Source organism: Herpailurus yagouaroundi, unplaced genomic scaffold (genome assembly GCF_014898765.1).
Source record: "Herpailurus yagouaroundi ecotype Mexico unplaced genomic scaffold, PumYag 67793, whole genome shotgun sequence".
Lineage (NCBI taxonomy): Eukaryota > Metazoa > Chordata > Mammalia > Carnivora > Felidae > Herpailurus > Herpailurus yagouaroundi.
Genome location: NW_024420586.1, coordinates 24,734,596 through 24,750,319, shown reverse-complemented (window position 1 = coordinate 24,750,319; position 15,724 = coordinate 24,734,596). Strand labels below are relative to the sequence as shown.

The 15,724-nt window shown below is 39.2% G+C and overlaps 1 protein-coding gene across 9 annotated transcripts in view; it reads left to right on the top strand.

Moving 5' to 3' along the window:
* Positions 1–15,724, top strand: part of ZNF182 (zinc finger protein 182) — a 30,899-nt gene that overhangs the window by 12,085 nt on the left and 3,090 nt on the right. For 6 of the 9 annotated variants that reach the window (XM_040468693.1, XM_040468691.1, XM_040468686.1 and 3 more), the window contains 2 exons: positions 11,109–11,235; positions 11,547–11,642. In XM_040468693.1, coding sequence (XP_040324627.1) covers positions 11,109–11,235; positions 11,547–11,642 — 223 coding nt within the window. Of the gene's footprint in view, positions 1–11,108; positions 11,255–11,503; positions 11,643–15,724 lie in introns of those variants that run through there. The other 3 variants (XM_040468694.1, XM_040468695.1, XM_040468696.1) reach the window with 3 other exon arrangements.

Here is a 15,724-nt window from a genome sequence, read left to right as displayed (position 1 = left end):
CGCCTGGGTGGCTCAGTCAGTTAAGCGGCCAACTTCGGCTCAGGTCATGATCTCATGGTTCGTGAGTTTGAGCCCCATGTCAGGTTCTGTGCTGACAGCTCAGAGCCTGGAGCCTCCTTTGGATTCTGTGTCTCCCTCTGTCTCTGCCCCTCCCCCACTCACGCTTTGTCTTTCTAAAAAATAAATAAAAACATTAAAAAGTCAAATGATTAACGGAGCCACCGAGGCACCCCTGTACTGTCACTTTTGTCTCTCCTTTCCACTCAAAGACTCCCCCTTAATATTTCTTGCAGGGCTGGTTTAGTGGTCACATGCTCCTTTAGTTTTTGTTTGTTCAGGAAATTCTTTTTCTCTCTATTCTGAAGGATAGCCTTGCTGGATAGAGTATTCTTGGCAACAGATTTTTCCATTCAGCAATTTGAATATATTATGCCACTCCCTCCTGGTTTGCCAAGTTTCTGTTGATAAATCTGCAGGTAGCCTTATGGGTCTTCCCTTATAAGTTAAGGACTGTTTTTTTATGATTTTATTTCTTGACTAATCTCTACACCCAACCTGGGGCTCAAACCCACAACCCCAAGATCAAGAGTCACATGCTGTACTGACTGAGCCAGCCAGGCACCCCTTAAGACTTTGTCTTGCTGCTTTTAAGATTTTTTTCTTCATCACTATATTTTGCACATTTAATTACAATATGTCTTGCTGTTGGCCCACCTTTGTTGATTTTGATCGGAGATCTCTGTTCCTTGTGGATCTGGATGTCTGTTTCCTTCCCCAGGTTAGGGAAGTTTTCGGCTCTTATTTCTTCAAAGAAGTTTTCTGCCCCCTTTTCTCTTTCTTCCTCTTCTGGGAATCCTATAATACGAATGTTAATTTTGATGGAGTCACCGAGATCCCTAAGTCTATTTCTCGTGTTGCATAATTCTTCTCTTTCTTTTCTTCAGCTCTATTATTTTCCATTAGTTTGTCCTCTAGGTCACTAATTTGTTTTTCTGTTCCTTCTAACCTGCTGTTCATTGCACCAGGCGTGTTTCTGATCTCATTTATTGCATTCTTCATCTCTGATTGATTTGTTTTTCACTCTTTTATCTCTTTGGTAAGCATCTCACTGATGTCTTCTATTTTTTTCTCAAGCCCAGTGAGTATCCATATGATTGTTCTTTATTTTTTTATTTTGTTTTTAACGTTTATTTATTTTTGAGACCGAGAGAGACAGAGCATGAACAGGAGAGGGGCAGAGAGAGAGGGAGACACAGAATCTGAAACAGGCTCCAGGCTCTGAGCTGTCGGCACAGAGCCCGACGCGGGGCTCGAACTCACAGACCGTGAGATCATGACCTGAGCCGAGGTCAGACGCCTAACCAACCAAGCCACCCCAGCGCCCCCATCTGATTGTTCTTTAAATTATCCATCAGGCATGTTACTTATATCTGTTTGCTTAAATCTCTGGCCATGGCCTTACCTTGTTTATTCCTAGGTATTTTGTTCCTTTTGATGCACTTGTAAATCTGGTTGTTTTCTTAATATGGCTTTCTGATTGTTTTTAGTGTATAGAAACACAACAGATTTCTGATTATTAATTTTGTGTCCTACAACTTTACTGAATTTATTTGAGTAGTTATTTGGTGGTGTCTTTAGGGTTTTTAATGTAACAGCATGTCATTTGCAAACAGTGACAGTTTTACTTCTTCCTATTTAGATGCCTTTTATTTCTTTTTTTTTCTGTGTAATTACTGTGGCTAGGCCTTCCAGTATTCTTTTGAATAAAAGTGGTGAGTAGACATCCTTGGGTTGTTTCTGATCTTAGAGTAAAGGCTTTCAGCTTTTCACTGTTGAGTATGAAATTAGGTGTGGGCTTGTCATATATGGCCTTTATTGTGTTGAGATACCTTCTCTGCATATCCACTTTGTTGGGGGTTTTTATCATAAATGGATGTTGAAATTTGTCAAATGCTTTTTTTGGTGTATCTCATTGATTTTTGGATGTTGAACCATTCTTGTATGCCTGGAATGAATCCCACTTGGTCATGGGGTATGATCCTTTACATGTTATTATTGACATTGAATTCGGTTTGCTAATATTTAGTTGAGGACTTTTGCATCTATGTTCAGCAGGGATATTGGCCTGTAATTTTTTTGTAGTGTCTTTGGTTTTGGTATCAGGGTAATGCTGGCCTTGTACAGTGAGTTTGAAAGTGTTCCTTCCTCTTCAAGAGTTGGAATAATTTGAGGAAGCCAACTTGACCTGGACTTTTGTTTATTGGGAGTTTTTGATTACTGATTCAATTTCATTGTTAATAATTGGTCTATTCAGATTTTCTATTTCTTCATGATTTAGTCTTAGAAGATTATATGTTTCTAGGAATTTGTCCATTTTTTCTAGGTTGTCTAATTGGTAGTATATAACTGTTTATTGTATTCTCTTTTCCTTTGTATTTCTGTGGTATCAGTTTTAATTTCTCATTTGTTTATGATTTTATTATTTGGGCTCTCTTTTCTTGAGTCTGGCTAAAAGTTTGTTCATTTTGTTTACCTTTTCAAAGAACCATCTCTTACTTTCATTCATCCTTTCTATTCTTTTTTTTTTTTTTTAGTGTCTATTTCATTTATTTCCATTCTGATCTTTATTCTTTCCTTTCTAATACTAACTTTGGGCTTTGTTCTTTCTTTATTTCCTTAAGCGTTAAGACAGATTGTTTATTTGATGTTTTTCTTGTTTCCTGAGGTAGACCTGTATTGCTATGAACTTCTCTCAGAACTGCTTTTGCTGTGTCCCAAAGATTTTGGAACATTGTGTTTCCATTTTCATTTGTCTCATGTTATCTTTTGATTTCTTTTTGATTCATTCATTGGTTAATAGCATGTTGTTTAGTCTCCATGTTTTGTGTTTTTCCAGTTGTTTCTTGTAATTGATTTTTAGTTTCATACAGTTGTGGAAAAGATGCTTGATATGATTTCAGTCTTGTTAAACTTATTGACTTGTTTTGTGATCTAACACGTAGTCCATCCTGGAGAATGTTCCCTGTGCACTCAAGAAAAATGTGTATTCTCCTGTTTTTTTAATGTTTATTTATTTTTGAGAGAGAGACAGAGAGAGAGAGAGAAAGAGAATGAACACAGGATGGATCCGAAGCAGGCTTGAGTCTCTGAACTGTCAGCACAGAGCCTGACGTGGGGCTTGAAACCACGAACTGTGAGATCATGACCTGAGCTGAAGTAGGATGCATAACTGACTGAGCCACCCAGGCGCCCCATCTCCTGCTTTTGGGTGGGGTGTTCTGTGTATATCTATTAAGTCCCTCTGGTCTAGTGTGTTGTTTAAGGCCAGTGTTTTCTTTTTGATTTTTTTTGTCTGGATGATCTCTCCATTGATTTAAGTGAGGTGTTAAAATCCCCTACTATTATTGTATTGCTGTCTATTTATCTCTTTATTGCTGTTAATATTTGCTTTATATATTTAGGTGCTCATATTCAGTTCATACATATTTACAAATGTCATATCATCTTGTTAGATCAACCCCTTTATCATTATGTAGTACCCTTCTTTGTCTTTTGTTATGGTCTTTGTTTTAAAGTCTAATTTTTCTGATACAAGTATTCCTATCCCAGCTCTCTTTTCATTTCCACTTATATGATATATCCTTTTCTATCCCTTTACTTTCTTTTTTTTTAATTTTAATGTTTATTTTTTTTTTCAACGTTTATTTATTTTTGGGACAGAGAGAGACAGAGCATGAACGGGGGAGGGGCAGAGAGAGAGGGAGACACAGAATCGGAAACAGGCTCCAGGCTCTGAGCCATCAGCCCAGAGCCCGACGCGGGGCTCGAACTCACGGACCGCGAGATCGTGACCTGGCTGAAGTCGGACGCTTAACCGACTGCGCCACCCAGGCGCCCCTGTTTATTTTTGAGAGAGAGAGAGAGAGAGAGAGAGAGCAAGCGAGCACGAACAGGGTAGGGGCAGAGAGAGAGGGGGATACATAGACTCTGAAGTAGGCTCCAGGCTCTGAGTTGTCAGTACGGAGCCTCACACGGGGCTTGAACTCATGAACTGCGAGATCATGACTTGGGCCGAAGTCGGAAGCTTAACCAACTGAGCCACCCAGGTGTCCCTCTACTTTTAGTCTGTGTGTGTCCTTAGGTTTGAAGTGAGTCTCTTGTGCGTAGCCTATAAAAGGGCTTTTTTCCCATCCATCCACCCTTTGTTTTTTGATTGGAGCATTTAGTCCATTTACATTTAATTATTGATAGATATGTACTTATTGCCATTTTGTTAATTGTTTTCTGGCTGTTGTAGTTCCCCTCTGTTTCTTCTTCTCTTTCTTCCCTTATGGTTTGTCTTCTATAGTGTTATGTTTAGATTCCTTTCTATGTATTTACTGTAATTTTTTTCTTTGTGGTTACTGTTCGGTTCACATATAACATGTAACTCATTTTTGAATTGACAGTAAATTAATTTTGAACACATTCCAAAGCTTTAAATTTTTACTCCTCCCTCCTACATTTTAGATTTTTGATGATACAGTTTACTTTTTATTTTATGTATCCCTTAACTGTTTTATTTTCAATTAATTTTACTACTTCTGTCTTTTACCCTTCATACTTGCTTTATAAGTGGTTGATCTACTACCTTTAATTTTTACCTACCTTTTCTATTTTCACTTTCGTGTGTATTTTAAAATTAATTAGTGCCTTTTCTTCTTAGCTTAGAGAAGTCCCTTTAACATTTCTTGTAAGGCCAGTTTAGTGGTGATGAACTCTGTTAGATTTTGCTTATCTGGAAAACTGTTAATCTCTCCTTCAATTTTGAATGATAACCTTGATGGGTAGAGAATTCCTGGTTGGCACTTTTTCCCCTTTTAGTACTTTAAATATGTCACCCCACTCCTTTTTGGTTTGCAAAGTTTCTGCTGAAAAGTCTAAAAACCTTATGGGGTCTCTTTTGTACATAGTATTGTTGCTTTTCTCTTACTGCTTTTAAGATTTTCTTGTTATCCTTGGGGTGCCTGGGTGGCTCAGTCGGTTGAGCCTTTGACTCTTGTTTCGGCTTGGGTCATGATCTCATGGTTTGTGGGTTTGATCCCCACATAGGGCTCTGTGCTGACAGTGTAGAGCCTGCTTGGGATTCTCTCTTTCTCCTTCTCTCTCTGCCACTTCCTGGCTCGTGCACACGCATGCACTCTCTCTCTCTAAATAAATAAATGAACCTAAAAAAAATATTTTCTCACTATCCTTAACTTCTACCATTATAATTATAATGTGTCCTGGTGTGTTTTTCTTTGGGTTCATCTTAATTTGAACTCTCTGGGCTTCTTGAACTTGAATGTCTGTATCCTTTTCAGCCACTATTTCTTCAAGAAATTTTACGATCCTTTTTCTCTTATCCTTCTGGAACTCTTACAGTGCAAATATTATTCTGCTTAATGTTGTACCTGTGGTCCTTTAAGATATCCTTACTTTTAGTTCTTTTTTTACCTTGCTGCTCTTTCTGACTGTTTTCCATTGCTTTGTCTTATGGTCCTCTGATTTGTGCTTCCATTTCATTCATTCAACTTTTGAACCCCTCTAGTGTATTTTTCAGTTTAGTTATAACTTCTGTTTGGTACTTATATATTTTTTTCTTTTTGTTGAAGTTCTTACTGTGTTCATCCATTCTTCTCCTGAGATCAGTGAGTATCTTTACGACCATCACTTAGAATTCTTTATTGGGTAGGTTGCTAATCTCTATTTCATTAAGGTCTTTTTCTGAGGATTTGCCTTCTTCTTTGGTTTGGAACATATTCCTCTGTCTCCTTGTTTTGCATGTCTCTCTGCGTTTGTCTGTATATATTAGGTAAAACAGCTACCTCCCTCAGTCTTGAAGGAGCAGTCTTGTGTAGGAAATGTTCCATGTGGCCCAGAATTCTCCCTTGGCCACCAGAGTCTGGCACTCTGTGGGTGTCTCTTGTGTGAGCTGCATGTGCATGCTGGCTCTGATAGGGCCGGCCATAGCTGCTGTGTGGGGAGGTCAGGACTCAGAGCACTTGCCTGACTTTGTTGTGACTAGACTGCTTCATGGGGAGAGTGGGATTCAAGCTGTTAGCCCATCCATTGTGGCTTGGTCTCTGCATGCGGAGGGCAGGGCTCATGGCACTCACCCTATCCATTCACAGCTTAGCCACTATGTGGGAAGGTGGGGATGGGTCACCCACCTGGCCTGTTTGCATCTTGGCCACTGAGCAGGGAGAATGGGGCTTGGGATGCTTCACCTGTCATTCCTGTGGCTTGGTCTCTGCGAAGGTTGCATGGTGCTTGGGGTGCTAGCCCAGCCCTGTTGTGGGTTGGGCACTATGCAGGGTGCGTAGGGTGCTAATCCAGCCCAGTTATGGCATGGGGTGGGCAGAGCATGGCCTCTGGTGCTAGTAAGCACCAAAAAAATGGTGCCTGTTGGTTTCATCACCATCAAATTAGGATGAGATTGCTAAAATGCCATTGTCCAGTGCTTCCATCCCCAGATAAAGTCCTTGTAAGTTTCTGCCTCTGTGACAGCTGCTTTGAGTGGGATCTATATGTTCCCTGTAGTACTATGATTCTCCTGATCTTAATCCCCATTGGTTTTCAAAACTAGACATGTTGGGGTCTTATTTTTCTGATGCTGGCCCCCAGGGTTGGGGGTTGCTGAAGTGGGGCACAATCCCTTTACTCTTTGAGTAGAGTTCCATATTTTTGGGATCCCTTCTGATTGTGGGGTCACCACGTCTGGGATGGGTGGGTTCCCAGGCAAGGCTCTGGTCTGTCATTGCCTCTCCTGCCCTTCTCAGTGTGTCTCCTTGTCTTTTGTTATGGATGTGCTGTTCATCTAGTTCTCAGGTCCTTTTTAGAGGAAAATTATTCCACATATAGCTGGAAGTTTGTTGTGTCCATGGGAGGAGGTGATTTCATGGTCTTCCCACAGGGCCATCTTGAACTCGTATCTCATTGTGGTTTTATTTTGCAGTTTCCTGATGTTAAGTATCTTTATATGTACCTATTTGTAATTTGTATATCTGTTTTGGCTTAATATCTTTTGCGTTTTTTTAGTTTTGAGAGTTCTTTATGTATTCTCAATATAACTTTTTTTTTTTTTTGGCCAGAATGTGATTTGTAAATATTTTGTTTCATTCTGTGGCTTTTTCTTCTCTTAACTTTGAATTTTACTGTCCCACCTAAGAAATATTTGGCTACCCTAATGTTAAAAAGGTTTTCTCGGGGCGCCTGGGTGGCGCAGTCGGTTAAGCGTCTGACTTCAGCCAGGTCACGATCTCGTGGTCCGTGAGTTCCAGCCCCGCGTTGGGCTCTGTGCTGACAGCTCAGAGCCTGGAGCCTGTTTCTGATTCTGTGTCTCCCTCTCTCTCTGCCCCTCCCCCGTTCATGCTCTGTCTCTCTCTGTCCCAAAAATAAATAAACGTTGAAAAAAAAAAAAGGTTTTCTCCTATATTTTCTTCTCGAAATTTTATAGGTTTAGATTTTGCATTAGGTCTGTGATCTATTTTGAGTCTAAGTTTTCTATATATTGGAGGTATTTACTGGAGGTTTTTTCTGCGTATTTATATCCAATTGTTCCAGCACCATTTGTTGAAATGGGAACTCCCGTTTTCCATTGAATTGGCATTGCACTTTTTCTAAAGTTTATTTATTTATTTTTGAGAGAGAGAGAGAGAGAATGGGAACTGGGGAGGGGCAGGGGGAGAGAGAGAGAGAGGATCCTAAATAGGCTCTGCACTGTCAGCATGGAATCCAGGGAAGGGCTCAAACCCTCAAACTGTGCGATCATGACCTGAGCCGAAATCAAGAGTTGGACACTCAACTGACTGAGCCACCCAGACGTCCCTACCTTTGCACTTTTGTCAAAAATAATGTTTAAGTATAAAGAGATAAAGTACATTTAATTATATGTGAAATGCAGTTTATATGTGAACAACTTGATGCATTAGCACAAAGTGAACACACCGTGTAGTCACCCTCCAGGTCAAGATTAGAACATAACGAGGACCTCAATCCACACTCATGCCTTCTCCCAATCAGTACCACCCACAAAGATAATCAGTCACTCCTGATTTTTAGCATCATGGATTGGCCCTGCCTGTTCTCTTACTATTTTTAAATAGAATCATGCAGCATGTACTCTTGTGTCTGGATTCTTTTGTTCATCAGTACATCTGCAAGATTCATCTTTGTTGGATGTGTAGTTGTAGTTCATTTATTTTCATTACCACCCAGGATCCCATTAAGTGACTGTGCCACAATTTACCCGTTGTGTATTGAGGGACATTTGAATTTTTTCCACAGTTTTCGTTTTAGAAGTAGTGCTTGTGTGAACATCCCTGTACTTGTTTTCTAGAGCATATGTGCATGATTTTCTTTAAGCCGTGTACCTAGAAGTAAATTCTACTATTGCTGGGTCATAACATGGAAATCGTTAACTTTAGTAAACAGTGTCAAACTGTTTCCCCAAGCAACTCTGCCAGTTTATATTCCTACTAAGTATGTGAGAGTTCTCATTTCAACACAATCTTACAATATTTTAGTCTGCTTAATTATAACCTTTCTTTTTAAAAAAAAAATTTTTTTTAACGTTTATTTATTTTTGAGACAGAGAGAGACAGAGCATGGACGGGGGAGGGTCAGAGAGAGAGAGGGAGACACAGAATCTGAAACAGGCTCCAGGCTCTGAGCTGTCCACACAGAGCCCGATGCGGGGCTTGAACTCACAAACCGCGAGATCATGACCTGAGCCGAAGTTGGACGCTTAACCGACTGAGCCACCCAGGCGCCCCTAATTATAACCTTTCTAGTGGGGGCATAGTAGTGTCTCAGCATGCTTAAAACTTCATTTATGTGGGTGCTAATTGCATTGAGTACATTTAAGTGGTTGCCTGAGTGCTAATGGGGTTGAGTACGTTTTCTTATGTTCATAGGTCATTGAGGTTTTCTTTTTAGTGAAGTACATATTCACATCTCTTCTCTGGTTTTCTGTGTTGTGTGTTTCTTATTGATTTGTAGGACTTTTGTTATGTTCCAGATAAGATCCCTTTATCACTTTTTAATGTTTATTTATTTTTGAGTGAGAGACAGAGAGTGAGTGTGAGAGGGACAGAGAGAGGGGGGGGAGACATAGAATCCAAGTGGGCTCCAGGCTCTGAGCTGTCAGCACAGAGCCCGACGTGGGGCTCAAACTCATGAACCGTGAGATCATGACCTAAGCTGAAGTCGGATGCTTAACCGACTGAACCACCCAGGCGCCCCCTTTATCACTTTTGAGTGTAGCAGATAGTCTTCCCATTTAAAGCTTGCCTTTTTACTTTTGTACTTAAAAAACATTTTTTTTAATGTTTCTTTATTTTTGAGAGAGAGAGAGAGAGAGAGAGTGCAAGCAGGGGAGGGGCAGAGAGAGAGGGAGACAGAATCTGAAACAGGCTCCAGGTTCTGAGATGTCAGCACAGAGCCCGATGCAGGGCTCGAACCCACAAACCATGAGATCATGACTTGAATCAAAGTCGGATGCTTAACCAACTGAGCCACCCAGGTGCCCTGTACCTTTTTAAAATGTAAATTCCAGTTAGGTAACATACAGTGTAATATTAGTTTCAGGTGTACAATTTAGTGATTCAACACTTAGATACAACATCCAGTGCTCATCACAAGTGCACTCCTTAAATCCCCATCACCCATTTCATCCATCCCTGCACCCACCTCCCCTCTGATAACCGTCAGTTTGGTCTCTATAGTCAAAAGTCTTTCTTGGCTTGCCTCTTTCCCTCTTTTGTTTTCTCCTTTCCTCATTCATTTTGTTTTCTAAATTCCATGTATGAATAAAATCATATGGTATTTATCTTTCTCTGATTTATTTCACTTAGCATAACTCTAGTTCCATCCATGTTGTAAATGGCAAGATTTCATCCTTTTTTATGGCTGAGTGATATTCTGTCATATATATATATGTACATACATATACCACTTCTTCCTTATCCATTCATGAGTCAGTGGACATTTGGGCTCTTTCCGTAATTTGGCTATTGTAAATAATCCTGGTATAAACATTGAGGTGCATGTATCCCTTTCAAGTTAGTATTTTTGTATTGTTTGGGTAAATAGCTAGTAGTGCAATTGCTAGATCATAGAGTAGTTCTATTTTTAGCTTTTTGAGGATCCTCCCTACTGTTTTCCAGAGTGGCTGCACCAGTTTACATTCCTACCACCCTTGCCCCATATCCTTGCCAGCACCTGTTGTTTCTTGTGTTGTTAATTTTAGCCATCCTGACAGGCTGAGGTGATATCTCATTGTGGTTTTGATTTGTATTTCCCTGACTGCGGTGCTATTAATCTTGTAACATTTTAAAGCCTTTTCTTTATGAGTAGCTCTTTTCACATCTTGTTTTAGAATTCTTTCCCTACCCCAGGACTATGAAAACATTTTCCTTTATTGTTTTCTAGCCACCTTATTGTATTATCTTTCACATTAGATTTACAATTTATCTGTAGTTGATTTTTGTGTATAGTGAGTTAGTGGCTAAGTGTGATTCCCCCCCCCCCCATGTAGATATTCAGTAATCCATCCACATTTATTTGAAAAGCTCATCCTCTCCCCACTGCTTTGTAGGGCCAACTTTTTCATAACTCAGGTATCCATACACATTTGGATTCTTTAAAAATTCTTTAATGTTTATTTATTTTGGAGGGGGGACAGAGAGAGAGGGAGACACAGAACCTGAAGCAGGTTCCAGGCTCTGAGCTGTCAGCATAGAACCTGAATCAGGCTCGAACTCAAGAACCATGAGATCATGACCTGAGCCAAAGTTGGACGCTTAACCGACTGAGCCACCAAGGTGCCCTGGATTCTATTTTTAGTTCTACTGGACTATTTGTCTATCCTTGTGCGAATACCACATTCTCTTTTGTATATTCGATATACTTAGAGAATATTCCATATATTTGATGGAGTAGTTTTTCTACCATGATTTGTGATTTTCCAACAATGTAGGCCTCTTGTATTAAGTCATCACCATGAACTGGGAACCCAATCAGAAGTTCCTTTCATCCTCCTCACCCGGTGGTCAGTATTTTAGAATAAAAGGAATGTACAATTACAGGGACTCGTGACATTTGAGGATGTGGCTGTGGATTTCACCCACGAGGAGTGGCAGTACCTGAACCCTTCACAGAAGTCTCTGTACAGAGAAGTGATGCTAGAGACCTATAGCAACCTGGTCTCTGTGGGTAAGAATGGCTTCCTCAGGTAACTTTGCTGTTTGTGATTGTCTCTGACAGAGGGTGTATCCTTTCTCAATTTTGAAATCTTGTAAGATCTCTGAACTGCTTGAAAAGTTTGACATTGAATTCTGAGGATCAAAGTTCCTTTTCCCCCCTTTGCTTTCCTGACAGGGTGTTTGTGAACTCAAAACCCAGGTGAAGTGGTTTGACTTGACCATTATGTCAATTGATAGGTCTCTTGTGCTGCCCCACACTCCACCTTCTTCTTTCTCAGAGGCTCTGAAGACCAAGGAGGTGTCACTGTCATTTCTCATTAGCAGGGCAGCAGGTTACCAAACCAGACCTCATCCTCAAATTGGAGGTAGAAGAGCCATGCCTGGCAGAGACAAAAATCTCAATTTGGGACTTTCCAGGTAAGCGGGATTGACTCAGACGATGGTGACACTAAGTGCCACCTTGTCACCCAGGAGTAAGGACCTCTGAAAGGGCTTTCAGGAATGTCTTGAGAAAGGTTGTGACCATTTGATGTTGTTAGTTAGGGACATGAATGTCTCAGACATAAGACTGACATCCTCGCCCTTGTCCCATACTCATCAGACCACTCCCCTTAAGTTGGTGCTCACCCACAAATTTCTGCACAGCTCCTTTTCCCGGCATGGAAGTGTCTTAGCTGCATGTCCCTGCCCCTAAGCCCTGCCACTTCTCCCATTCTCATTTCCCTTTCTGCCTTATCTAAAGCTGGACCCACATTAGTCACAGGCCTAGGAACAAAGGCTCTAATTCCATATTGGATTACCTGATTCCATTCATTTTAGATATTCCTATCACATTTGCTCTCCTAAAAAATCTTGATTATCTTTTTTAAAAAAATAGCTTTATTGAGATATAATGCACAGACCATAAAATTCACTCTTTTGAAGTCTGCAGATTCAGTGATTTTTAGGATATTCACCCAGTTATGAGACTATCACCACTATCTAATTCTAGAACATTATCGTCACCTCAAAAAGAAACCCTTACCCCTTATCAGTCAGTGTCCATTTCTTCCTTCCCCCAGCCCCTGGCACTTACTGATCTACTTTCTGCCTCTATGGTTTTTCCCATTCTGGAAATTTCATATAAATGGAACCATACAAAATGTGGCGCACTATCTCTTCTATACCTCAAAAGTAAATAAGTAAACTTTAAAGAAATAAAAGGGAAAAAAAGGTGGACAAGAATCATTTGTAGGTTTTAAGAAATAAGAATCCAAGTAGCTATAAGCACACCCAGCACCTAGATGCTGATTTCTCAATACCATTCCCCACTAAAAAGGAATCGAACATCCTTGGAGAAGCTGCTGATTCTAGGTCTGAAACAGGGAAAGTACAGTGTGAACTGAGAAAGAAAGAATATGAATGAATCCCCAGCAGGCTCTGTGCTATCAGCGCACAGCATGATGTGAGGCTTGATCCCATGAACCATGAGATCATGACTTGAGCCAAAACCAAGAGTTGGATGCTTAACCAATTGAGCCACCTCAGGCGCCCCTCCTCTTTTATTTTTATAAAGTAACTGGTTGTCTCTTAGTTTCCCACATTCTGGACTTTGCTAAGTCCCCTATGGTGGTATTTAACATACTCCTCTGTCCCTTGTTTTTCTTGTAAATTGGTGGTTAGATTTTGAAATTTGATCAGATTCAGGGTTTTATGTTTTCTTTTAGCAAGTTTACTTCCTAGCTGGTATAACTTCCTTCCATCAGGAGGCATGGTTGTCTATTGTAATGATGAGTTATCGGTGATTATTGCTCAGATCTATTCATTAATGTTTGCAAAGTGGTGATATTCTATCATTCCTTCTTTGTTGATTAGCTGGAATATTTCTATAAAGAGGATTGCCCTTCATCTATTATTTGGTTACATGTTAGTTCCATGAGTTCCATATGAGTTGCATATGTTTTTCCATATATTTACCAGTTTTAAAAAATAAGGAGTTGGTTTTGTAGCATCATTCAAAAGGTGACTAATATGTCCTTTTTGAGGATCCATATTTTATTTTTTAATCCACTGCCTTATTCTTACTGTGAATCAAACTGCCCTGTCTCTGGCCAGTGGAAACCCTTTCAAGTTGGCTCCTGAGTCTTTGCTTCCTTGCTTTCTGTTACAAGATGTTCCAGGCTCATTTTATATATTTTCCATCTCCGGCCTGGAATCAGCCATTTCTCTAAGGATCCCTGGTTTTTTAGGGGTAAAAAGTGTTTTCAGACCACAATTTAGACATTATGGAATTGTTTCTAGGCCTTTTTATCGACAAAGCTAGGAACTATGTTTTAAAAAAAAGATTTTAAAGTATATCATCTGTTCAAATTGGTATTTCCAAATCAAATTCTCTGCTTAAAGGTTTTTACTTTGTTAATCTTAACATCTGATGGTAATATTGTATTATTCTGAAACTGCTAAATTGTCTATAGTGGTTTCAATTAATTGAGGTAATCACGTTGGTGCCATTAAGAATCAAGACTTTTCAGCATGGTTGTTTGGAAATACAGATGAGGGTATAATTATTATTATGGAAGCCTTTTAAATTCAGTTTTGCTTTATGATTATATAAAATATTGCCTTGGTTCCAAAGTCAAATCTAGAAAACAAGGTATATTTAAAGAAGTTCAGCTGCTTTCCCTCCATCTCATTCTCTTCCTTTTTCCTATAAGTAATCATTTATTAAAATTTAAAGGTATAGTCTTCCATTGTTTATATGATGAGCCCATATAAATATATATTTATATATTTCTTTCTTTAGAAAAATGGTAGCCTATTATGTACAGTTTTATTCACCTTTTTTTCACTTAATGGTCAAGAACATGTTGAATATATTGACATATTCCTTATTTCTTCTTATAGGAGTATAGTGGCTCTTAATCATAATAGTAGTTGTTATTGTAGTAGTAGCATCAGTTGTTCTAGCAAACAGTTGAAAGTACTTCCTATGTGCCATGCATGCCCTGTTAGAAGCAGGTTAATCCTATCAACATTTGAGTAAGCGCTATTACAACTCCTGTTTCCAGATGGGAAATAAAATACAAATAGATTAGGTAAGTTGCTCAGGTCACAGAGCAAGTGAATGGTTGAGCCAGGATTTGATCCTGGGCTAGAGAGCTTATGACCCTAACTATGCTGCTTCTTACCACCTAATGAGGTCCAGATTCAGTAGATGCTTGGTGGAGCTTGGGTCCCATCAGATGTATTTTATAAAAGCTTTTCCTGTGATTCTGATGTTCATGCCTGGTTAAGAACTAGTGCTTTGCTAATATAATTAAGGATGTCATAGGAACATGATCCATTTTAAACTTCAGTATTACTATTGTAAGTGTTATCATTGTTAAATCTAAATGGTAATATGAGTCTTTTTTTACTCTTTCATCTTTTTTGTACATTTGATAATTTTCATACAGAATTTTAGGAGAAGGTAGGAAAAAATTAAACCACAAAAATGATTAAAATTCAGTATATATGCAAAAAGTATTTACCATATTTTATTGACTTCAAGATCCAGTTGATTTTTTTTTTAATTTAATTTTAGAGAGTGTGTGAGTGAGGGAGAGGGGCAGAGGGAGGGAGAGAATCTTGAGTGGGCTCCATGCTCAGTGCAGAGCCCAACACGAGGTTTGATCCCACAACCCTGGGATCATGACCTGAGCCCACATCAAGAGTTGGCCAGCCACTCAACTGACTGAGCCACCCAGGTGCCCCAAGATCCAATTAAATTTAATACATACCACTAAGAAAAATTGCCACCAATTAATTTATGACATGTCATTGATTATAAGGTACATCTGGATTCAGAGATGTTAAAATGTGAAATAATATGCATCTTGCATTTGGTGAAATATGGTATATTTAAGGCAAGGCTTTGCAACTTTAACTGTCTAAATGAGTGGTACAGATGATTACTTTAGAAATTAACAAAAATTATATAGGAAGATCAGAGTAAGCTTTTGTGAAAAGACTGAATTGCTCCTTGAAAGTTATCGATATTCTGATCATAGCAAAATATGGAAGACTGGGCTATGTGAGTGATAGAACATGAGGAAGGGTTTTTAGTGAAAATAATGTAGATAGGAGCAGAAGGTGGTGTTGACAAACTGCAAGCTTGGATGACTCCAGATTGGGCAGAGATCTTTAAGGTGATCTTTGTTTTTGTAAGGCTAATCTTTCTAGATCTTTATCCTATTCACTAAGAATGTGGATTCAGGATTGTAAAATTTGAGTCCACTAATCACACTGTTGTATTTCTACCTAGTTAGAAATAGTGTAAGTTGGTACAGTTAAGAGTTCATATGATAAATGAAGGGTGATAAAGTCCCCAGAATTGATGGAAATCAGAGATGATGTAAAAGTAGAGGTAAGAAAGACTGAGATATCAAGGTAAGATTGTTTTGGGTAACAAAAAGACTAGGAGGAGGTGAGAATTTAGTAAAAGAACAGGATTTGACCATCAGAATTCTCTCTAGGAACTC